The 23,871-nt window shown below is 36.6% G+C and overlaps 3 protein-coding genes across 9 annotated transcripts in view; 1 reads left to right on the top strand and 2 right to left on the bottom strand.

Annotated features, from left to right (window-relative positions):
- Window positions 1–596: 596 nt before the first annotated feature.
- LOC131946924 (protein FAM241B) lies at window positions 597–12,354 on the top strand. 2 transcript variants are annotated; one of them, XM_059307972.1, is made up of 3 exons: window positions 597–672; window positions 10,940–11,063; window positions 11,226–12,354. In XM_059307972.1, the coding sequence occupies exons 2-3, from the start codon at window positions 10,965–10,967 to the stop codon at window positions 11,598–11,600; spliced, it is 474 nt and encodes a 157-aa protein (XP_059163955.1). In that variant the 5' UTR covers window positions 597–672; window positions 10,940–10,964; the 3' UTR covers window positions 11,601–12,354. The 2 variants fall into 2 exon arrangements, with proteins under 2 accessions (XP_059163955.1, XP_059163953.1); XM_059307970.1 differs by lacking the exon at window positions 597–672 and adding an exon at window positions 7,021–7,154.
- A 334-nt stretch (window positions 12,355–12,688) lies between these two features.
- On the bottom strand, window positions 12,689–16,044 carry LOC131946923 (histone-arginine methyltransferase METTL23). Of its 3 annotated transcripts, none has more exons than XM_059307967.1 (5): window positions 15,811–16,044; window positions 14,754–14,858; window positions 13,544–13,781; window positions 13,239–13,323; window positions 12,689–12,954 (listed from the first exon to the last, which is right to left on the bottom strand). In XM_059307967.1, the coding sequence occupies exons 1-5, from the start codon at window positions 15,883–15,885 to the stop codon at window positions 12,786–12,788; spliced, it is 672 nt and encodes a 223-aa protein (XP_059163950.1). In that variant the 5' UTR covers window positions 15,886–16,044; the 3' UTR covers window positions 12,689–12,785. The 3 variants fall into 3 exon arrangements, with proteins under 3 accessions (XP_059163950.1, XP_059163951.1, XP_059163952.1); XM_059307968.1 differs by having other exon boundaries at window positions 12,824–12,949; XM_059307969.1 differs by having other exon boundaries at window positions 12,864–12,949; window positions 13,199–13,323.
- Window positions 16,045–17,202: 1,158 nt separating this feature from the next.
- The window catches only part of LOC131946906 (golgin subfamily A member 4), a 48,357-nt gene continuing 41,688 nt past the window's right edge, over window positions 17,203–23,871 (bottom strand). For 3 of the 4 annotated variants that reach the window (XM_059307910.1, XM_059307914.1, XM_059307911.1), the window contains 10 exons: window positions 23,709–23,816; window positions 23,456–23,554; window positions 22,959–23,055; window positions 22,734–22,854; window positions 22,427–22,570; window positions 22,209–22,338; window positions 21,979–22,065; window positions 21,682–21,829; window positions 20,187–20,306; window positions 17,203–20,096 (listed from right to left, as the gene is read on the bottom strand). In XM_059307910.1, the coding sequence (XP_059163893.1) occupies window positions 19,972–20,096; window positions 20,187–20,306; window positions 21,682–21,829; window positions 21,979–22,065; window positions 22,209–22,338; window positions 22,427–22,570; window positions 22,734–22,854; window positions 22,959–23,055; window positions 23,456–23,554; window positions 23,709–23,816 (1,179 nt within the window). In that variant the 3' untranslated portion in view covers window positions 17,203–19,971. Of the gene's footprint in view, window positions 20,097–20,186; window positions 20,307–20,573; window positions 21,001–21,681; window positions 21,830–21,978; window positions 22,066–22,208; window positions 22,339–22,426; window positions 22,571–22,733; window positions 22,855–22,958; window positions 23,056–23,455; window positions 23,555–23,708; window positions 23,817–23,871 lie in introns of those variants that run through there. The other variant, XM_059307912.1, reaches the window with a different exon arrangement.

Below are 23,871 nucleotides of genomic sequence, written 5' to 3'. Positions count from 1 at the left end.
TTTAAATGGAAGAAATGAAGAATTTCTTTTCTTGAAACAGAATATTTTATAATTAAATCGACACGCTTTATTCTTGTGGAGTTTCCTATGTGCACAGTGCTGAGCTTGTTTCTAAGTTAAAAAAAACTTTAGTTAGGGCATTGCACATGTCATAAGATCATACGTATCCAGAGTTTCTTCCAGGCATCTCTGCGGGGGTGGGGGTGGGCTAAAATGTCTAAGCCTCTCTCCCCCCCCCCCCCCCGAACAAAAATAGAATTTATATAGAAAACATATATTATATATTTTTACAAGTGTGGTCGTCGCCGTCTCCGTCGCCCCCCCCCCCCCCCCCCCCCCCCCCCCCGAAAAAAAAGTCTGGAAGCAACACTGTAAGTATCTAAAGAATAAATCAAAGTTGGGGGAGTGGTCATTACGCTTTCAGTATTCTTTTGCTAAATAATATTGGAACACCTTACTAAAATCAGATGTTATCGTGCACAGAAATCTCGATCTATTTAGAAAATGAATCTTTTAGTTAGACAATGTGTAACAAAACTATTTGTCAATCGACAACTTCCTGTCGTGATAGAGTGGCCTTCCCTGAAATTTTTGTCCGTTCGCCATGACACCAAAGTAAACAGAAGTGGTACGTGGGTGATGGAGGCTTTGTTATGTTGATAAAGGAATAAAGTAAGTCATGTTGATAATACAACTTAGTAAGTTATGTTGATAACGTTAAATTTTAATGTTGTTATAAATCATTGATAATGTCATTTTGTTATGTTGATAAGATTATAAAATGTAACTCGTTTTGATATTTTGTATAAGATAGCAGGTCAAGGAAGTAGATTGTTAATAGCTTGTAGAGTACCTAGATGGTGGAGTTGGTCGTGTCGAATAGAACAGTAGCAGTGTCGAACAGTGCTTCTTCCAGACCTTTTTTTGGGGCGGGGGGGGGGAGGGGCACTTAAAATTTTCGTGGGGGGGGGGGGGGGCGGCGGACTAAATTTCCGGGGGGTGGACATTTTCGTTCGGAGGGGGGGGGGGGGGCAGTAGACTTTCTTTGGGAGGGGACCGAGCACCCCCAAAGATATGCCTGGATGAAACTCTGGTGTCGAGGTAACGGTGTGGGTAGCAGTGATTGTGTGGGCACCTGTGAGTTTAGCTGTGAGAGTAGCACTTGGGATAGCAGTAAGGGTAGCAGTTATAATTAGATTGGTCGACTCCCCATATTCGTGTAGCCCTTGTAAAGTCATACATCTGGTAATACCCATACACTATCAGAGACCCTACGCTGCTCTACTCTACTGCAAATAAGGTTAACATACAATGGAAGTCTTTTCTTGTGATATTTTACTCAACCTTCGTGGTATATCTATCTATTCAAACAAACCAAAAGTAAAGCCTAAAAGATTGACAAATTAGGCGCGTCTTTCTACCAACACTGTACCGCAGTGAGTAGACGAGTTTTTAATTGATTTCAAACATCCTTGAATTATTACCCTACCCCTGATTTCAAAACCTCCTTGACTTGTATCCCCTTGATTTCAAACCTCCTCGACTTATCGTCTCCCCCTGATTTCAAACCTCGACTTATCATCTCCCCCTGATTTCAAACCTCCTCGACTTATCATCCCCCCCCCTGATTTCAAACCTCGACTTATCATCTCCCCCTGATTTCAAACCTCGACTTATCATCTCCCCCTGATTTCAAACCTCGACTTATCATCTCCCCCTGATTTCAAACCTCCTTGACTTATCGTCTCCCCCTGATTTCAAACCTCGACTTATCATCTCCCCCTGATTTCAAACCTCCTTGACTTATCATCTCCCCCTGACTTCAAACCTCCTTGACTTATCGTCTCCCCCTGACTTCAAACCTCCTTGACTTATCGTCTCCCCCTGATATCAAACCTCCATGACTTGTCTCCCCCTGATATCAACCCACCTTGACTTACCAACTCCCACCGTCCCTGTACTTACTCTCCCCGCCCAGCTAATTTTGTTTGGCCTCTAATACAAAACTTGAATTGCTTTATTAAGACGGCGATGTCAGGCCTGCTAATGGAATCTTCTCTCCGAGCTGTCAAAAGATTGGTTTAGTGCCACCCAGAGGAGTTGCCGGCTAACAGAAAACGTCGACCGTCACGGGGTCTCCCGGGGACGGGGGGCAAGGGGGTGGGGCGATAATCTCAGGGAGGGAACAGCGGGGATTAGAGGGGTAAATTGGAACAGCCGGGTGACTTAATGGTGACAGCCTGGTGACTTAATGGTGACAGCCTGGTGACTTAATGGTGACAGCCTGGTGACTTAGTGCTGACAGCCTGGTACAGCCTGGTGACTTAGTGCTGACAGCCTGGTGGCTTAATGCTGACAGCCTGGTGGCTTAATGGTGACATCCTGGTGACTTAGTGGTGACAACCTGGTGACTTAGTGGTGACTTAATGGTGACAACCTGGTATAGCCTGGTGACTTAATGGTGACATGGCGGTACAGCCTGGTGACTTAATGGTGACATGACGGTACAGCCTGGTGACTTAATGGTGACATGACGGTACAGCCTGGTGACTTAATGGTGACAGCCTGGTGGCTTAATGGTGACAGCCTGGTGGCTTAATGGTCATCCTGGTGACTTAGTGGTGACAACCTGGTATAGCCTGGTGACTTAATGGTGACAACCTGGTATAGCCTGGTGGCTTAATGGTGACATGGCGGTACAGCCTGGTGACTTAATGGTGACAGCCTGGTGACTTAATGGTGACAGCCCGGTACAGCCTGGTGACTTAATGGTTACAGCCTGGTACAGCCTGGTGACTTAATGGTGACAGCCCGGTACAGCATGGTGACTTAATGGTGACAGCCCGGTGACTTAGTGGTGACAGCCTGGATAACCCTTACATATCTGGATGACTGCGAGGAGAGCTGTGTTGACCATAAATGATGTGAGGCAACAGTGTCCAGTCGCGATCCGTGACCTCCTACCAGAGGCGTAGCTATGGGAGGTCGGGTAGAAATATAAAATAAAAAGCTTATTCTGATCTGCCTTATAGTCGAAATTAAGAAGATAGAAAGCTGCTTGTCTCAATTGATGGTTTTCTTACATTACTTGTGTGATGCAGGGTTAAAAACGATTAAGGACTGACTTGGGGGGGGGGGGGGGCTTTTTCGCCAACATGGGTAAATAATATAAATACGTGGGGCGCAAAATAGATTGCTCGCTACGGGCGCGAAATAGGTTGCTACTCCTCTGCATCATACATAGTTGTTTCGTGTTAGTTGGGCAAAGATTACAAGAATTTTTGTGCTGTTAGTTGACTGACCATGTGCACAAGAATGGGTGGTATTGGTGAGCTGGCCAAAGTGTACACGAATTAGGCGGTGTTAGTGTGTTGGCCAAGAACGTGATGATGTTAGTGTGCTGGTATTCTACCAATAGCACCATGCCCGCCCCCAGACAGTGGAGCTCCACCAGGGTCGGGTAATGACAGCCCCGCCGCTCTATGCGTCCACCCAGCGGTCACCCACAGCAAGACCAGCGACCAACGCGGCCCCCGCGCCTAGATTTTTATCTCAGTCTCCGGGAATAGTTACGAGGCTCAGGAGACCATCTTTTTCGTCCGCGCCGCCAATTTTACGATGTAATCCACCAGCATTCAATAAGCTCCCCTGATTACCCCGATATTACATATGTCATCTTTTGAAGCTCGGTTCTATCTAAACACCGAAAACTCAATTATCAGCCGTGTTCACGGCGTTAACGGGAAGACTGATTAATTCAAATTTAATTTACTTCATACATGTGAAAGAGGGGACATTGGGCGGGGGAAGGCCCAGCCAATCTTACACCGTATCGCCCCCGATCAAGACTTGTAATTTCCATTTAGATGGGAGAGCTCTAAAGACGGACGCCACAACGTGGTAATTTGAGAGGAGAAAGAAATCGCCATTTTTTCGGGTGTCGATAGCCGGCTGATTTGGGACGATTATGGAAATATTGTTGATCAAATAGCGGTGTTTAGGTTTTTCTAGAGAATTCCAATAGGATCCGGAACTGTCGTCATGCAAATGGAAACAGCTTGGATGTGGCATAAACATTTTATTATATTCCCTGATCTATTACAGCACACGACGATAGCATCGATAGAAACATTCCCACTTGATTGACGGAATTAGGCAATAATCGGATTTGATACATTGATATTTGATCTCCGCGTCGAATCGGTTGTTCTTCAGCAGACGTTGACAACGGGCGTGATGCAAATCGCCCGTGGGGCGGCAGTAATTCGATGATTACTAACGAGGCGGGAACGCTGGTAATTGTCTTTCCCGCCTGACGGTGTGGGCTTATGCTAAATGTACAGTCTGGTAATAACAAATGTTTACAGTCCTTGTGTAATAACAAATGTTTACAGTCTTGTGTAATAACAAATGTTTACAGTCTTGTGTAATAACAAATGTTTACAGTCTTGTGTAATAACAAATGTTTACAGTCTTGTGTAATAACAAATTGTTTACAGTCTTGTGTAATAACAAATGTTTACAGTCTTGTGTAATAACAAATGTTTACAGTCTTGTGTAATAACAAATGTTTTACAGTCTTGTGTAATAACAAATGTTTACAGTCTTGTGTAATAACAAATGTTTACAGTCTTGTGTAATAACAAATGTTTACAGTCTTGTGTAATAACAAATGTTTACAGTCTTGTGTAATAACAAATGTTTACAGTCTTGTGTAATAACAAATGTTTACAGTCTTGTGTAATAACAAATGTTTACAGTCTTGTGTAATAACAAGAACAACGCTTTTAAAATGCACTAAAAATAATAAAAAATAAATGTTAATTTTCTTTGGCCGTAAGTAGGCCGTATAGTCAGTCTTGAGACAAACACTTTTATTTTGATAATAGTAACTAAAGAAAATTGTGACTGCAAATGCCTGCTGTATTCGTGTTGCAAGTATTGTGTCCTCTTAAATCGTTTGGTAGCCCAGGCTTACCAGCGGCGGCGGCTACTTTTGTACCCTTAACTCAATACAGTTAGAAGTGCATATTATATACATAAATACTTTTGCTTGATTTCATCGTAGTTGTTTATTTTTATTTTTACTTTTTTTTTGTAAAATATCTACTAATCAGATGGTTTGATGAAGAAGTCGACACTACTAGCCTAGAGATTATTTCTTCCAGCACTGTATCTGGCTTTACAATGGTTTCTATTGTAATTTGTTCTGTCTTCACGTCCGTTATTCTCGGTGGGCATCAGTGTTTCTTCCAGAATTTTTTCTTGAAATTTTTTTTTGGGGGGGGGGGGGGGGGGGAGGAGACTAAGTTTCCAGGGGGAAGAGCCCCCCACCGCCAGAAGATGTGCCTGGAAGAAACTCTGTTTCAGTTCGCGTTCAGTTAGAAAGTTAAACCAACGGTGCCAAATAAGGGTACAAAGAATTTATAAGCTTATTCTAGCTACATCACTTTATTAATCATATTCGAAGTACAGAAAATGGCGTTTGAAAAACCGATGTACTTATTTCCGATAATCATTTGCCAATCTATTATCTAAATAGGCCTAACTGCCGTTATGCTCAGTTTCTTCCAGACATCTTTTCGGACGGGGGGGGGGGGGCTCTTTGTTTCCCCCAACTCCGAAAAAACATCTACCCTCCCCCCCCCCCCCCCCCGAACGAAATAGAATTTTTATAGAAATATATAATTTTCCCCAGTGTTCTTCCCCCCCCCCCCCCCCCCCCCCCCGGATATTTAAGTCCGCTCCCCGATAATCTCAACCCCTCCGGAGAAAAAAGTCTGGAAGAAACACTGGTTATCCGAAGCGTGAATAGCCAGGGAGCAATAAATAGAAGAAAACCAATATGAGGCAAAAAAAGATAACTTTTTAAGAAAATCATTTTGAAACATTTAAACGCTTACATAACGTCCATAGATCTAGTACCTTAACTTTTCTGTAGATCGACCTAGATCTATATTTCTGCATTTACCAGTTTTTAATAAAAAAAAAAGGGGTCATCCATAAACAACGATCTCACCTCCCGTCCTCCCCATCAGTGTTTTCTTCCAGACTTTTTTCTCCGGGGGGGGGGGGGCACTTAAAATTTTTGGGGGGCGGTAGACTTTCTTCGGGGGGGGCGGACACTGTTAAAAGTATATATTTTCTATATAAATTATATAAATTTCATTTCGTTCGGGGGGGGGGCGGTAAAAAAATTTCGGGGGGGGCAAAGCCCCCCCCCCCCCGAAGAGATGCCTGGAAGAAACTCTGCTCCCCATCGTCACAGAAAGCCAGAACCTCCTTTCCTCTAAAATAACGTCACACTTCAGCCTACTGCCCCTCCCCTTTTCATATCTTTATATCAAAATTATTTGCCGAGATCGGTTAACATTTATATTTTTTAAAATGTCTTTTAAAACTCTTATATAGGTTCTAATTCAATTTTTACAACCAACTTTATAGTACAAAAGTGTGATGTCACATTTAATGTCACATTTTCTGAAACTCCACTCCCCGCTCCCCTACATCCAGAGTTTCTTCCAGGCATCTCTTCGGGGGGGCGAAGCCCCCCCCCCCCCGAAAATTTTTACCGCCCCCCCGAACGAAATGAAATTTATATAATTTATATAGAAAATATATACTTTTAACAGTGTCCGCCCCCCCGAAGAAAGTTTACCGCCCCCCCGAAGATTTCAAGTGCCCCCCCCGGAGAAAAAAGTCTGGAAGAAACACTGCCTACATCCTCGAAAAAATCTGAACACCCCACCGGGTATTATGACCGCAAGAGAAATAACTGCCAAATTTAAACCGTGTAACAAATATGTTGGTATATTGTTAAGTATTCTCTGTGCGTCAATTAGTATGCCTAGATTCTAGATCTTAATCTAGATCTAAATAAAATTACTTGATCTAGATTCTAATTGATATGTTTTCAGAATTCCAGGAGGTTTAATTAATTCTTGTACTATGAATGGGTGTTGATAATGATATCTTAAACAATTCAGTACATTTTATTCACACTTTCTCTTTTGAAATGTTTGCTTCCGGTTCATATCAACATGAAAACAGACTTCGATACGTGGACTAAAACAACTTGGAGTTTATAGAATCTGTATTTTTCTAAATAAACGCTAGACACTATCTTGCTCCTCAAAAATATTTCATCTGAAAAAGTGTGTCTTATTCTACTAAACTAATCCGCTAGACTAGATCTAGAACTAGAGAATCTAGATCTAGAAGTGAGGTTTACTCAAGTTTACTGATTTTAAATTTTTGATTTAGTTTTCTGACTCTGAGTTTTCAGTTAAGTTTTTTTACTTAGTTTTAGACTTTTTTATAATTTAGTTGTTTTTTTTTACTTTAATTTTCTAAGTTTTTTTTTTTTAAACTAGATCTAGTAGTCTGCTAGTAGGTCTTAACAATGTTATTTGTTATTATTAGGCCTACTTTAAACTTTTATCAATATCAACAATTATCATTGATCACTCTAACTAAGTCTGTAAGGGGTGTGGGGAAATTGCGAGACGCGAAAAGCGAAATGGCGAGGCGGGAAAATGCGAGAAGGTAATGCGAGACATACCTGCGGAATTAAGGGTAAATAGCGAGACACTTTTTGCGAAAAAAAGTTTTTTTTCTTTTTTTTTTCCATCTTTATTTAAATTATTTTTTTTGTTTTAACATAAAGAAGCATTTAGCCATACCCTTTAACACGAGTGTTGTATGTTGTTATTTTTTATCTAGATACTAAGTAGATAGATAGATCTATATCTAGATCTATCTATTTAGAAATCCTAACATCGTTGCTGTGCTACTGTCATCGCCCGCTCTTGTTAGCGAGAGGAAAATCCCGTCTCAGTCGGCATTAATTTAAAAATCTAGCCCGCTCATGTTTATACAAACGTGAGCTGTGTCATTGTGAATTGGTATAATCTTGTCAGCAGGAGAGATATTTTGCAACATATATTTATGGATTTTTGTACTTGCAAAAAGTGTAAAAGTATTAACAATTCTAAAAAGTGCAATTTTTTTTTTATTAAGTAATTTTAATTACAAACAAAATTTACAAACAAAATCTTCTGAAACAGTCCTCAAACACACCTCGTGACACCATCTTTCACACATAGTACACCCAACCCAGTTCATTAGACTCCCATTTATACATTTTTCTTTTGCTACTTCTTCCAATCCACATTCACAACAATTCACATTCTCATCACAGTTGACCTCCTCGTTCATCCCACAAACAACACTGGCACCCATGTTCTCATCATCATCATCCGCACGCTCAACATCTGTTTTCCGTTTTTTATAATTTGTATTTTTTATCATTTCTGTAATTTTGGCAATGTCTTGCTCATTGTTGTCACCAGCAGTTGAGTTTTTTTAAAACATCGATATTTTCCCAAAATCTTGTCTAATTTCGGTCAAAATAGAGTATTTTAATCAATTCCTATTACAATTAATACAATGTATTAAAACAGTTTTCTAAAACGCGAAAAAACGTCTAAAATTCTTTTTCTAACATTGCTTTTTTATAGTGTGACTTCACATCTAACCCCCCCCCCCTCCTCCCCCTCAACACACATCGTCATAAAATTACAGACCCCCCCCTACGAGTGTGACGTCATTTATGGAAGACCCCAAATAACACCACCACCAAAACCAAAAAATTCAGATAAGTTCAACTTGGTTTTAAAAATATTTGAAGTAGGCCCATAGCTTACGATATAGCACGAGCAACTGATAATATCGGTGACGTCACTTTATTTTGTTGTATCCAAATGATGTCGGCATTTCCTTGTGCTTAGATTTATATGGTAAAAAAAGCTAGAAAAAAATCGTAGGCGGCGGCTATAATACAAAATTTCTATGCAACAATAGAAAATATGTTTGCGGCGGCAGCGGATTCGGGCACTGTGATCTTCAAAGCCGGTAAATCAGGCGGCCTCGGCGTTCCACACAAAAGACAGAAGTTGATCTATCGTCGGCGGTATTTCCGTCGGTTTCGGAACAAGGTGGTATTCTAAGTCGACACAAAAGATGGGGGGAGGACAAATCATCAGTACGTCTAGCGACGGAAAAATCGGAAGTTTTAACAATGTAAACGAAACGTCTTTGAAGTCTAGACCAAATACCACTGAAAATCGGGTGCGGTAAATTTTTCGCATAAATCTTCGCATTTCAACACCACCCAGCGTAAGTATCGGCTGGTGGTAAAATGCGAGACAAAAAAGTCACGTGACCGACCGTTTTCGCGCCCTTCTCGCATTTTCCCGTCTCGCCATTTCGCTTTTCGCGTCTCGCAATTTCCCCACACCCGTCTGTAAGAAGTCGAGCTGCTAGGTAGTAGACCAAGCAGTAGTCTGGTCATATGTCATATAATGACATATAGGCCTACTAGATATAGCTGACCTTACTCAGTAAAGGGTCATCCATAAATGACGTCACGCTTTTTAAAATTTTTAAAATACCTCCTCCGCCCCCCTCCCCTCCATCACACGTCACAAAAAGCCAGACCCCCCCCCCCCCCAAAATGACGTCACACCTTAGTCTACAACCCCCCTCAACATTGAAGTTAAATTTTTCTTAAAGCATTGATATTTTTTCAAAATCTTGTCAGAATTTTTAATTAATTCCTATTACAATTTATTAACAGTTTTCTAAAACGCGAAATGACGTCTGAAATTCATTTTATAACATTGCTGTTTTATAATGCAAAAGTGTGACGTCGCACCATCTGCCCCCCCTCCCCCTCATCACACACCGTCACAAAATTACGGACCCCCCCCCTCCCCCCTACGAGTGTTACGTCATTTATGGACTACCCCTTAGTAGTTTACTTAGAGATCTATTTACTACGTATCATTTATTACGTATCATACGCCGCTATTTAGTTGTTTTATTTTCTACTTTTCAGTAATTCATAATTTGTGATATCGACAGTACCAATGCTGCCACTGAATATATTTGCTTTAAAACACTAACCCCCCCCCCCCCCCTTTCCCCCTAACCCCGACCCTACACTCCCCCCCCCCCCCCCCCCCCCCCCCGCCTGTGAAAGCACCCTCCTCTTAGTTACCTCCTGTAAGTTTAAAATCGTTTCAAACTAAATTATCTGCCCCTAATAACCGTCACTAAACCCAGCTCTAGGATTTGTAAACATTTAATTTAGCGTGACCACAACTCACCAGACAATGTGGGGGGTGGGGTGGGGGTGGTAGTGATAGTGATAGAGAGAAAGAGAGGGGACTGTAAGAAGGCGCTTGCAGCTTGTTTTCTAACGGCTCCCAGAAGAGAATTATATATATAGATTATTACTATACATACTAGTATATATAGACTATAGACTTTAAGTAATTAATCTTAAAAGTAATATACTAAGTAAATTCATACAAATCTTGTTACGGCTGACTTAGTAATTAAATATAGCTGACCTTAATATATCTTTTCTAAGTCTTGAGCCTTAAGTAAGTAAATTCACAAAATGTTGTTAAAGGCCTACCTTATAATTAATTTATATAGTTTTAATAGCATGGATTGGAAATAACCTATGTATATAATAATACTTCCTAAAATTTCATAGATAATAGAATAATTAAGCTTGATTATAATCATTCATCGGCACACACCTATCTTTGACCGAATTAACATATTCAAAACGATTGATTACCCTTCATAGTACTATGGGGTCTAATTACTATTACATCTAATTCTATTTAGCATGCCAGTTGAAAGTAAGATTTTACTAGGCGAAGTGGTAAAATGATAAAATTGGCTTACCAGGTGAAATCTTTTAATGTACTTGTATTTAGAAACTAAAAAAAATATATGGAGCTACTTTGACGTGGCATGGAGGGCAGGGATAAAATTTTATGAAAAGCATATAACCCTCTTAACTTCTGTTTGTGTGTCACTATATTTAAAATGAATATATTTTAAGTTGCTTTTCTTTTTACAGACAAATATAGAATCCATAATATACAATGGTGAAAATTCTAGCTAATGGTGATATTGTACCAGACGATGACCCAAGGGTGAAACAAACTACATACCGTGCACCACCTGTGCCGCCAGTACGCCAGGTAATCTCTTACGTACAATTGTTTAAAATCATCACTCCTGGCATTATTTTTTAAAAAGCATAGAACTATTTTTACTTATTTTCTTGCTTTTAATTAAATATTTCAATAATTTAATTATGATCCCAAGTCCTATATTATCATCTCTTGAAAATACCTTCTCAGGGTGGCATCAACTCCAGCATGAATAATGACAACTACCAACAGCAAGGTCAACAGGTGAATATGTTCCAGTCACTGAACCAGAGACTTTTGGCATATGGAATTCCACAGTGGACTTTGGGTGATATAGTGATTGAACCTCTGGTGTTGGTGGGCCTTATTCTAGCGTTGATCTTTTTTGGAATTCAGGGCCTCATATTTGGACTTGTTTTGTTTGTCATCAGTCGGTGGAGCACACATGGTGCTCCTGATTTTGTGTCAAGGTTTTTAGGAGGGGGTGGGGGCGGAGGTGGAAACCAAGGAGGAAATCAAGGAGGAAGGGGTAACAACAATCAGCCACACGGAAGAGCTGGTGGTGGCTATAGATTGGGCAGGTGAAACATGATGTGTAAACTGTTGATATATATTGTTTCATATAAGTTATTTAAGTTGTATAGGCTACACACATTTGAAGTACTGGTACATTATAAAAGGAATTGCAGGTAGAAATGAATAAAAATCATTTCACCGCAGCAGTATTCATAACTTTCTATGTGTAATGCTGTTTTTAAAAAATCCATGCTCCGTATAGACTATAACTACCAGTACTGACTCCCAAGATTGTGAATTTTGGATTGGTAAACAATCAGCAAAAAGATTGACACTTAATTCCTTGATACATTGTTCATTGATCTTTTTGGAGGTAAAATAGCTATTTTCATATACTACAGTGACACTGCCTGTTTTAAAAACTGCTCAAACTATTTTAGTTACACTTTAAAATAAACCTCACACCTTCCCTACATTTGTGTGTCTGTTGTGACAAAAAATATATCAAGTAAATAATGTTGTTTCACATTCCCATCCATTTTAAATTAAACATCATAAAGTGGCCTGATTCTAGATATTTTATCACTTTATTTTCTAATTTCTTAATTATTTCATGATCATCTGTGTTTACTTATTTATTCTTACATTATGAATTTTTTTTTTAATTTGTTATGTTAAAAATGTATTTTTATATATGAGAATAAAAAATTTACTTTTTAGGATTATTATAAAGGGAAAATAAAATGTTGGTGCTATAAGAACTTGATTGAGAATGTGTGCAATGATTATCATGGATGCAATAGAGACACATTTCATCAAACTGCATTTTTGAGTTGTATTATTTTTTGTCTACAAATTGTAATGTCTACTCTTGGATAAGTTTTGATCATAAAATATTAAGTGAATAGATATGGTTAAAACTTCAGCAAAGTTATTTTAATTATTTTTTAAAAAGCATTATATTTTCTAAGAAAAGTCTTAAGATACTTTAAATTTGCTGTTTATAGCTATCATCCTTGCTGTTTTAATAAATTCATTATTCATGAATATGGCTCACTTGTCAGAACAAAGTCTTATGATCCACCAAAACATAACCATAAACATAACAACAAAAACATGCTTTACTTAACTCTTTACACACAGTCTTTTACACAAAAACAAGAGAAATTCAAATGTTTATAAATGTTATTCAAATATTAGTCAACAGTAATCTAAGAAGCTGCAATCAAAGGTATACTTTTCAAACAATCCATTTTACAGTACAAGTGGTTGCAGATCTTGTTTTTTCCTTATGATAAATAAATGAATTGTATGCTTTGTGTGACCTTGGAAACTTGTCTCTAGTGAGTCCATATCAGGGGTGTCAACTTCTTCTCCCATCAGCTGCCATTTGTCCAGTAAATATTCAATGCTTCTATCTGAACTGATACGAAAATAAGATAGACGGGTGTTTATTATTTATGAAAATCATTATTTTGTTGCAATAATGCTACTCATTAAAATAATGACAGTATAATACAATTAATAAACTTTAATACATTATAGTATTGCAGGGTTAGTTGGTATGCAATTTATTGTGATCACATTTGCTCACTAACTGTGGATGCAATTAAGCATCCAATTATACAATAAGATCATAAATAAATAACATCAAAAACAAAGTTCACCATAAAAGGTAAAAGTACTTAAAAAGATGTGATGCTTCACCTCCTTTCTTGGTAAGTACACCAAACTTCAGCAGTAGGGGTTTTGTGTAGCAAGTATGACAGTGTCATAATTACATCTTCAAAATCTGTGTTAATAATGAACACAAAATGAAAACTTAAATAGCTATATAATGTTACTTCATTTTTATAATAAATGTTATACAGCTGGTAATGTACAAATCTTTAGGACCATCTTCTTTATAATTAATTAAATGTAAGTACACCAATCATAATTAACTTTTGTCTATATTGTTAACTGCAAAAAAGCTCAGTTTATTTATAATAATATAGGCTACATACACCAACCTTTTGAATCATAAAAACAATCTGAAGAAAGTATAACATCTATATTAGGAAGGTCAGTTAAAACTGAAGTGACTTCACCCCATGTGATTCCTACTACAGCAACATTTGGTACATCATTTAGCTGAGCACTTTCTCTGCAAATATCAAGGCACTGTGGGTAACTGTTGCTGTCACTGAGAATGACATTAGCACCACATTTGGCAGCCACAATGCCTGGTAAGGCAGTTCCAGCTCCTATCTAATCAATGTTCAAAAGGCACAAATTAATACTTTCAGTATTTACAATAATCCTGTTATTGTTAACAATAAAGCTACTTTTTGCCAGCATTGTTGCTTTAACTTTAAACATAACTAACACCAGTTAGAAAACAAAAAATGTATGCATATTTTTTAAACAAACAGTTTAAGTTACATCCTCCTAGGCTTCAATAAAACAAATTTCTGTTTCCTTCATTGCTGGCTTAGCGCAAATTTAAAAAAAAAAGGCTATAGTGAATGTATTACCATTGAACATTAGCACAAGTACAGCACTTAAATTTAAACATTTTGTATGCATGATCAATGTAATTCTGTGTTTTTAGAGGCTGATAAACAGCTGACACAGACAAAATGCAGACTGGCCATTAAACAGACACTCAAAATGTTGGATAGCTACCTACCTGTTTATCTCTCCCACTAGTTCATGTAGTGTGGAGCCTATTGTTCACCCTATAATGTAGCAACATCCATGCATAGCCACTGGCATGGTCCGCCTTGTTGAATGTGGGCTACAATCAGCTGCCTTCTATATTTTTAAAATAATTATTTCACCTTGATATCACAAGGGGCTAATCCCTTAAAGTGGTAACCCATGTTTAGCAATATTAAGAAACTAACAAGGGAGGAATTTTTTTGTCTGTGTGGCTAATTGCCTGTCTGCCTTCTGTCCATACCAGCCATTTGGATGTATGTCTTTTTATAACCTAAAAGAAGAATGTTGACATTTAAAGTGTGGATATTCACATAGATGCTATCCATCCACAAAAGTCGACTTGTGTCATCTGCGTGAATGTCATTTAAGGACAAGCCCATTTGTAATTTCAGCAATTTTTCAATTAAACATTATAATTATATACTTTTAACTATGAATTTCTAATGTCGTGTTTTAAAACAGAAAATAACAAATAGCTTTACTAGTTGTTAAAATCAGGTATTAAAAAAAATAATGTACCTCTAGGACTGACTTTCCTTTAATCCTTTCTCTGTTTAGCCAAATAAATTGTGAAAGTACAGGGGCACAAGGCCATATGTACAGCCCATATGCTGCATCTGCAAACTATTTTTAAAATCAATATTTGAAGTTACTTAAGGCAGTTTTGTTTATTTAATTACAACACTATGCTGTATTTTGCCACCTGCACCAGCTTAAAGGTTGTGCTGACTTTAATAATTATTAAGAATGTCAAGCTAATACTACTAAGTACTAACTTATATATATTAACATAACATTTAGCTAATTTTTTTATATTAATTGGATTGTGTGGTCAAGCGGTAGAGCTCATGATTGCTAATGCTATCCAGGTAGTCTGGCAGCATCAACTCTGTAAGACAAAGTGTTAGATATGAGGTTGATGGTCTTAGTAAAATTATGCAAGACACACTGACACAGGGCAGTAAATTAAATGTGAGTAAAAACAGAGCGACTGAGTCAGCACTGATAACTATTCTACTATTCTTCTAGTATATCTAGATTATTATGACATGAATTATGTAAGTATTCTAAATAAAGACTAGATCTAGAATCTTATTTAAAAAAAGTAAAAATAGATAAAGAATTTGTCAATTTAGATCTAGATCTAGTAATATAATAGTTAAATAGTTAGATCTAGATTTTAGTAGTGAGTGTAGTCTACTGGAGTACTAGATATCTAGTAACTACAAAGTAACTAGTGTACTTTAGACTAGTGGCGTAGCGAGGTTGTGTCACCCGGTGCGGCACTTAATGGTGTCACCCCCCCCCCCCCCCCCAGGGGCGTAGCGACCCTTCCCGGGGATAAACTTTCGATTTTCACCCCCCCCCCCCCCCCCTCAAACTTTCGATTTGCACCCCCCCTCAAACTTTTGATTTGCACCCCCCCCCCCCCCTCAAATTTTTCTCTATATATTTTGCTATTTTTTGCCTTGGTGTCACCCCCCTATATGGTGTCACCCGGTGCGGTCCGCACCACCCCCCCCCCCCCTCGCTACGCCTCTGCTTTAGACTAAAGTCTAGTGAAATCTAATCTTACTTCAGGTATCTTCACAGAAATAAAATCCTCTTCACACGAACCGTGAAAAGTAAAACTTTTAAAGGTGTTGGTCATTAATATTATTTTATTATAGAATCTAGTCTAGATCTAGTAATACTAGATCTAGATCTAGTAACTAGATCTATAATCTACCTCTGTCGCTATTTTAGTTTTAGTATAGCGTCTAGTTAGGCCTATTTGATTTTGATCACTGATGTGGTCTGCAACTGTTGCCAGAACAAAATATCAGAAAATTGCAAAATAGACCTAGATCTACTGCAGAGAGATTTTAGATCCCGATTTATATATAACATTCTACAGAGGAGTTACACTCCTGAAAGGGATTGAGATTTTTGAATGATGTGTGCCTAGGAGGAGTAGGATGTGTGAAAGTGACATTGTTTATGTCATAGATCCAGCACTAGGCATTTTAAAAAGGTAGATCTAGAATCTAGTAGTATGAGTATTAGGCCCTAACTAAATTTTAAAAGTTATTCTAAATTTTTTAAAGATTGTAAGTTGTATGGACTTAATTTTTTATTTTATTTGCGGAATTAAATAAGCATTTGCCGTTGGTGTTCGGCTAAATTACCCTAACCTAACAAATAACTAATATTTAACAACAGCTGCATTATTTTTAAAATGTCCCTGTATACTACTGTATAGGGAAAACAACTCAATTTTCTTGTCAAAATCAACATAGCTTGATTATATCCCTTTACACAGGCTGAGGAATTGCACATTCAGTTCTGATGTATTCCAAAGTCACATTGTTCTGAAACTCAGCTCCCAACCCATACGTTGGAATTATTTTAACTAAAATAGGAGGATGAATGAAGAACAACGATCCCCTCACTTGTTTGTCGCTAAGATCCGTAGAGTGCCAACCTGGCAGGTAGTCATTGTCAAACCCAAGTAGATGAGTTTTTACACCACCACGTTTAAAAACGCACTAGTCCATTTTTCTTGTTACCAGTGAAGATATTCGCCCTTCGTAAAAGACACCATGGTCAGGATGGTCGAATAATATCCACTCCCTATATTTCTTTCACCTACTCCCTACTTCTCCCTCCGATGAAATACAAAACAATAAATATAATCATTCTTAGAAATACCCCCTCAGACAAAATGTCTTTTTTAAAACTCCATTGAGTTGTATGATGCAGCTTGCATCTTACAAGATGAGGTGGGAACTGGCCTCAGAGGAAGCCACCAGGTTAGTAAAGGTTGAATAGGTAAAATGATGATCTAGACAGAGTCTAAATATTAGTTCAAATCCCAGCTTTATCTAAAAATTCAATTTTTCAATCACCATTTTTTTTTCATTTTCTGGCTTTCTTTTCCAAAAAGAGACAAACAGAAAAACAAAATTAATTTTACTAAACCATAACTAGGTGAGTATTAATTAAATCTTTATTGTATTTTTAAAGATTAGTATTTAATTAAATGCTTTTAAAAATAGAAACATTTGAAATGTTGGTGACACCACCATTCTGGTATGAACAGATTGCAAATAAACATGAGATGATGAATGAAGGGAGAACAACCAGCTGTGTTGACAGCACACAACCAATTAGTAAATGGTCCAATCAATTCTCAATCCTGGGATTCACAACACAAGCATTAAAACATGGGTAGAAGATTGACTGGACAGTTAAGGTTACATCTTCCTGAATAAGTTAGGAAAGCAAAATATCCACTCACTTTGTGAACATTTAAAATGGTTCAATGATGTACACTAAAAATAAAAATAGTGTTGATCAAAAAAAAAAAAAAAGAAATATGCAACAGCATAAATGAGATTTTGAAGTTGTGTTCAAAGGCCAATGTTAAAACTATAAAATATAATTTGTTATAAATAATAAGTATTTCAATAGATATTCAATTTCAAATTTCTTTGTTGGTTGTATTCAGTTGAATGATCAGCAATAAATAAATTTCAGAAAGTCCTAGTAATAAGCAAATACCAGCTGCCATAAGAGTGAAGGCTACATCTACATTCAAGTACATTTGCCATTTAAGGTGAAGCAACAACCCTAACCGAATTTTAAAAAAAACAGTAATATTAAGCCCACTACTGTATAGATATTAATTTAAAAATACTTCTAAACAAAGGGAAAAACAATATTAGAAACCACATTATAATATGGAATTGGGACTCATAAATAAAGCTAAGATATTATTATTTTTAAATAAAACAATATTACTAGTATTACTTAATATGAAAGCACATATTTAAAACTTGTCTACATTTATTAAATGTTAATTCAAATCTCTGTTAACAAACATGGGGAAAAATGGAAATAAATGACACTTTTTTGTTTGGAATAATTAGTTCAAGCGGCACCAGTTCACACCCAGTCTCAAACCAATCTGTCAGTACATATACACTCACCAGTTAGGTGGACAGACTGGCCAACAAATATACACTCACCAGTTAGGTGGACAGACTGGCCAACAAATATACACTCACCAGTTAAGTGGACAGACTGGCCAACAAATATACACTCACCAGTTAGGTGGACAGACTGGCCAACACCAGTTAAGTGGACAGACTGGCCATCAAATATACACTCACCAGTTAAGTGGACAGACTGGCCAACAAATATACACTCACCAGTTAAGTGGACAGACTGGCCAACAAATATACACTCACCAGTTAAGTGAACAGACTGGCCAACAAATATACACTCACCAGTTAAGTGGACAGACTGGCCACAAATATACACTCACCAGTTAAGTGGACAGACTGGCCAACAAATATACACTCACCAGGTAAGTGGACAGACTGGCCACAAATATACACTCACCAGTTAAGTGGACAGACCGGCCAACAAATATACACTCACCAGTTAAGTGGACAGACTGGCCACAAATATACACTCACCAGTTAAGTGGACAGACTGGCCACAAATATACACTCACCAGTTAAGTGGACAGACCGGCCAACAAATATACACTCACCAGTTAAGTGGACAGACTGGCCAACAAATATACACTCACCAGTTAAGTGGACAGACTGGCCAACAAATATACACTCACCAGTTAAGTGGACAGACTGGCCACAAATATACACTCACCAGTTAAGTGGACAGACCGGCCAACAAATATACACTCACCAGTTAAGTGGACAGACTGGCCACAAATATACACTCACCAGTTAAGTGGACAGACTGGCCACAAATATACACTCACCAGTTAAGTGGACAGACCGGCCAACAAATATACACTCACCAGTTAAGTGGACAGACTGGCCAACAAATATACACTCACCAGTTAAGTGGACAGACTGGCCAACACCAGGTAAAAAGACAGACTGGCCAACAAATGTGCACACCCCAGAAAAGTTTTTTTTTTTTCATATTTAAACCTCAGCAGGCAGAGCCACAAGAAATTATTACATAAATGAAGTTTTCCTTAGATGTATAAAATGATATGTTTGAGGGGCTAAAACTACAAAGTTTTGTATAAAGGAACCATCAGGATATGTACATAAATAGTTTAACTCCACAATTAAGTTAGATATGTTTTAAATACAACCATCTCCGTTAAACATAAAAATACAGAAAGTTTGAACTATGGCTCAACTATACAAATTACAATTGTATGTAAAAATAATTTCCAGTTGTATTTTTTTAAATAACAATTTGAAGAATATTTTTCTACTTCGAATAACAGATTTAGGACAACAACACTAAATACAGTTTGTTTAAATGTGTTTTCCTCCATTTAAATATTCTACTTGTTTCTAGTAAAAAGACAAAAATTATCTAGCAACATCACAGTAAATTTCAAATTTAACATCACCTCTCATTGGTAAGTAATGGGCTGAGAATGTCCCAATCACCCAATGATTTCAGATTTTAATAAATGAATTAAAATATATAGTAGACTAATATTTACAAATGGACATTGAAATGTTTTTTTTTTTACTTATTTACATAAATCATACAAAAAACACAATAACATGATTAGGAAGCAGAAGTGACATAAATTAAATTAGACAGGCCTCATTAATGTGTTGTACAATATTTGTATTTACATGATTCAAAAGTTAAATGTGTCATCTACTGCCATTTTGTAAATGTGTACACACAAGTACAAGAAATAACTTAAACATTAACTGAATGGTTGGCTAACAGCTTCTAGCAGTTAAAAATTTCAAGTTTTGGGTGACCTTGACCTTCTGGGCTTGGATGCTGATGATGGCACTGCTTGTTTCACTGGTGTCCCCTTGCCATCAAACACAAAGGGCAGAGATGGGCTGCTCTTTGAACGTCTAAGATCTGAGTTTAAAAAACAGAGATGTGTGAAAGAGCATCTAATAAATCCTTACCTTTTTTTTGGTCATCTTTAGAATGTTTATGCGAGTTTACCTTTAGGTTGGATGTGCCTGCGACGATGAAAATCTCTGCTTGAATGATCTGAATCTTTACGTACAGATGGAGAACTACCTTGAGGACTAGGGCTGCGGGCTCTTTGATGGAATGAAGGTGCTATAAAATTTGAAAAAAATGTATTTTAAAAAATGTTAATTTTGTAAAAGTTTCTCTATAAAAGATCATCCTTCAAATGGTTATAAACTTTAAAATATATTTCTTTTTTGTTTTTCAACTTTTAATGTAAGAAAAAAACTTATGCATTTTATTATTAGATATTTATAATTCTGAATACCTTAAAAAGTTAACATAGAAACTGTCATGGAAATTATCAAGAATCAAAGTTATACAGTATTTGTAAACATGATAAGTATAATGCAAATTACAGGTATTTAGGTATCAGTAAATTGTCAATTCAAGAACAGTAACACAAACTAAAATAGCTGGGTTTTTTTTTAAAGTAAAAAACAAGAAAGCTATTTAAATGTAAATCAACATCCTCTTATTTCAAATAAAAGGTCTTTTTTTTGTAATTAGCTGATAACTGCATGTGGTAAATATGATCACAAGTAAGCCATAGTGCTGAAACAATCTCATGCATTCTGTTAATTTTATACTTAATTTTTTTTTGCATCTATTTTTTCACTCAGGTAAGTAATTTAGCACATGCTGTTGACACTGTTTCAAAATAATTTTGGAAATTTTATACAAGAACTATTATGACAACAAAAATAGAGGTAGTGATTTTATTGTGTTTAAACTGTCAGGTTACTGAAATTTTTTTTTAAAAGCATTATTCACGTCATATTGCCTGTGGATAAATGACAAAAACATTAAAGAAATAATAAAAGTTTCTAGACATTTTTTTTAAGAAATGCATTATTCTAATTTGTTTTAATTAAGAAACAAAAATGGAATCTGTAATTGAATAAACTTTAAAAAGTCAGGAAACAATACTGCTGATTGCAGGCGAAACTTTTGAAGTTCTAAGGTTAAACTCCCCAAGTTTTCATAAATATTGTTTCATAACTAAAGAATGCAATTTTTTGTTTTAGTGTTAATAAAATGGCCGCTAGAATCTCACATGAGGGCTGCAGACAAGTTGGCAATGTATGGGGGGATGAAGTAACAAGCACCAGTGTGTGAGTGCATGCAATTGAACATTATGATGAGGGGGTGGGCCAGGGAACAGTAAGCTGTGTGTGCCATCAATGCAAAGTTGCAATACTATAGTCACCCTTCAGTGTGACATTTCCTTCTGCGATGGTAATGGAGATAGGAGAAAGATGTGGGAAGAAATAGCACATTAGCTGGACATATTTAACTACATTGAATGTACAAAGTCCTACTACATATGCAAGAACAGGGTTGTGCTTTAATACTCCTATATTTTAGCTGAGAGAAGCATAAAGTAGATGAAACAGATTTAAGCAGAAAAAAGATTGACCCCATAGATCTTAAGCTAAAAAGCTTGAATAAAAGCAATATTTACTTCTTCGAATGTTAGCTTTTAAACCCTGGCTGCCTAATACTTTGTTTAACTTCTCTGTGAGTTGAGAAACTTCTTCTTGGAGTTGTTTTTTAGTTTCACTTGATGTCTTCATGGTTTGCATGTACAATGTCATTGTCTGTCTCTGTTCCTAAAATAATAAATGTCACAATTTTTATCAATCCTATTTAACATCAACATTTTCAACTTATTGTAAAACATCTTATAAGACTTACTTAGGACTACATATGAACTAGACATTGTTAGTTAAAAGATATTGTGGAAAAAATATGAAAATACCTCTGTTGTTCTGTGTAAACTATTTTCTAGATTCTTTACTTGTGATCGAAGTTTCTGCAATTCTGTATCTTTTACTCTCACCATAATCTTTAAAGACAAAGTTAACACAATACCATCAAATAATGCCTATTGTTGGCACTGAGTCATTAACTATAACAGTTCAATGGTATGGCACCAACAAAACTGGCAGCTTATTTAGACTAGGAAGTTGTACATCTTTTACTGTTTACCTTTGCATCATACAGCTCTTCTTCCATTGTAGCGGATCCTGTGGTAAGGCTAGCACTGGAAGGTTTGTTTTTAATGAAATCTTTCAAACTATCAATTTCTCGATTCAACATTTCCTCAAGGTGATTATTGCTGAAAACATTAGGGAGAAAAGAAGTTACAAAACTTTAAACATCAGTATGTGACAACCTATTCATATCTACATTGAAAGAATGTTTACCTGGCTATAAGTTGGCTGATGTGGCTCTCATAATCCTGTTTTGTCTGCTGAAGTTTCATCTCAACCAGTTTGTAGTCCTCACACTTACTTGAATAATGCATGTTCAACTTCTGCAACTCCTCTCTCATTCTTTCTTCCTCATCTCTAGCAGAAGATAAATTTGGACAACAGCTATTACAAATCATGTTAAGACAGGCTGCTCATATCTTAAGAAGGTTACAGTCAAAAGAAAATACTTTAATACAAAATGAGAGACTATAGATTGGCTATATTATTGTCGCCAAATCTTTGATAACTCATAACTTACTGGTGTCTGAGTCTTATTTCATTGATGTATTCTTCTGTGTACATTGTAAGTAAAGCTTCTTTATACTTGGCTCTTTCTTTAGACAATTCATCTTCATAAGCACTCCTTACAGCATCAAGAGCTATAAAGTTAAACATTCATTACTGAACTGCTTTGAATCGCAACAAAAGAAATTAGAACAGAAAGGTGTTTTAAGAAAACATTCAAGCACAACTTGTTCACTACCTGCTTTGGTGTTTCTCATCTCCTCAGCAAGAGCCTCCTCCTTTTCTTTCTTCAACTGCTCAACTGTGTGCTCATGGGATGTTAAACACTTGGTGGACTAAAACAAATACAATGTATTTGTTACCAACTGTTCATGTGAACAACTTTATTTATTACTGTTACTATTTTTTTAATATTATTATTGCTATTTCAAAAGTTTGAAGTAAAAAAGGAAATTGTTCTAGGAAAAGGGAGAATTAAAAAACTGAATTTATTTGCCTTGAAAATAAACACTTATCTTTATAACAAATTATAATTTTCAATTTTATTATTCCAGAATAAATTTCAGATTTTACTCTACTTCAATGAATGAATTGCTTATATGTGATATATTTTTTTAAATTAATGAATCTTTACATTGTCTCTTCTACATGTTGGTATAGTAATTAATCTGTACCAGCTGGTGAGTAAAATATAGGAGAGAAGAAACAGTTTAGATAAACTGGTTCTTCAATTACCTCAGAGACTTCGACCAAATGTTCCTCCAGAGAATATCCAACACCATCTGGAACATTTGGGGGTGGCTGACTCGGTAAAGGAGGTTGGAACTCTTCTTCCTGAGAAAGTGAAACTCTTCATTAGCAATTGTTTTATAATTTCTAAATTTCGCACTTGAAAATATTTTTAAGCAGTAAACAATTGACTTAATTCTCTAAGAAGCTAAAACAATATAATAAAACATTAAAAGGTTGTAATTAAACAGTACAAAACCTCTTCATCTGCATTTAAAGATATAGCTTTCATGTGTTCCTCTATACTTTGAATTATGGCGCCTTTTTCTTTAGAAGTCAAATCCTTCTTAAGGCTACTTAGCAGTTTCTGTGGGTATAAAAAATTAAATTAGTTTTTTTAAGCTAGCTGGACTTAGAAAGTG

This window comes from Physella acuta, unplaced genomic scaffold, assembly GCF_028476545.2.
Source record: "Physella acuta isolate Inbredline_101_S28 unplaced genomic scaffold, ASM2847654v3 ptg000575l, whole genome shotgun sequence".
Taxonomy (NCBI): domain Eukaryota; kingdom Metazoa; phylum Mollusca; class Gastropoda; family Physidae; genus Physella; species Physella acuta.
This window is presented reverse-complemented; position numbering and strand designations above follow the sequence as displayed.

Coding starts and splice junctions, on each gene's coding strand:
- LOC131946923 (XM_059307967.1), bottom strand. CDS start 15,885: ATGACCAACACCTTTAAAAGTTTTACTTTTCACGGTTCGTGTGAAGAG. Junction 14,859..15,810: donor TTTCTGTGAAGATACCTGAA/GTAAGATTAGAT, acceptor TTTTAAAAATAG/TTTGCAGATGCAGCATATGG. Junction 13,324..13,543: donor TTGTTTTTATGATTCAAAAG/GTTGGTGTATGT, acceptor TTATTAACACAG/ATTTTGAAGATGTAATTATG.
- LOC131946924 (XM_059307972.1), top strand. CDS start 10,965: ATGGTGAAAATTCTAGCTAATGGTGATATTGTACCAGACGATGACCCA. Junction 11,064..11,225: donor CTGTGCCGCCAGTACGCCAG/GTAATCTCTTAC, acceptor ATACCTTCTCAG/GGTGGCATCAACTCCAGCAT.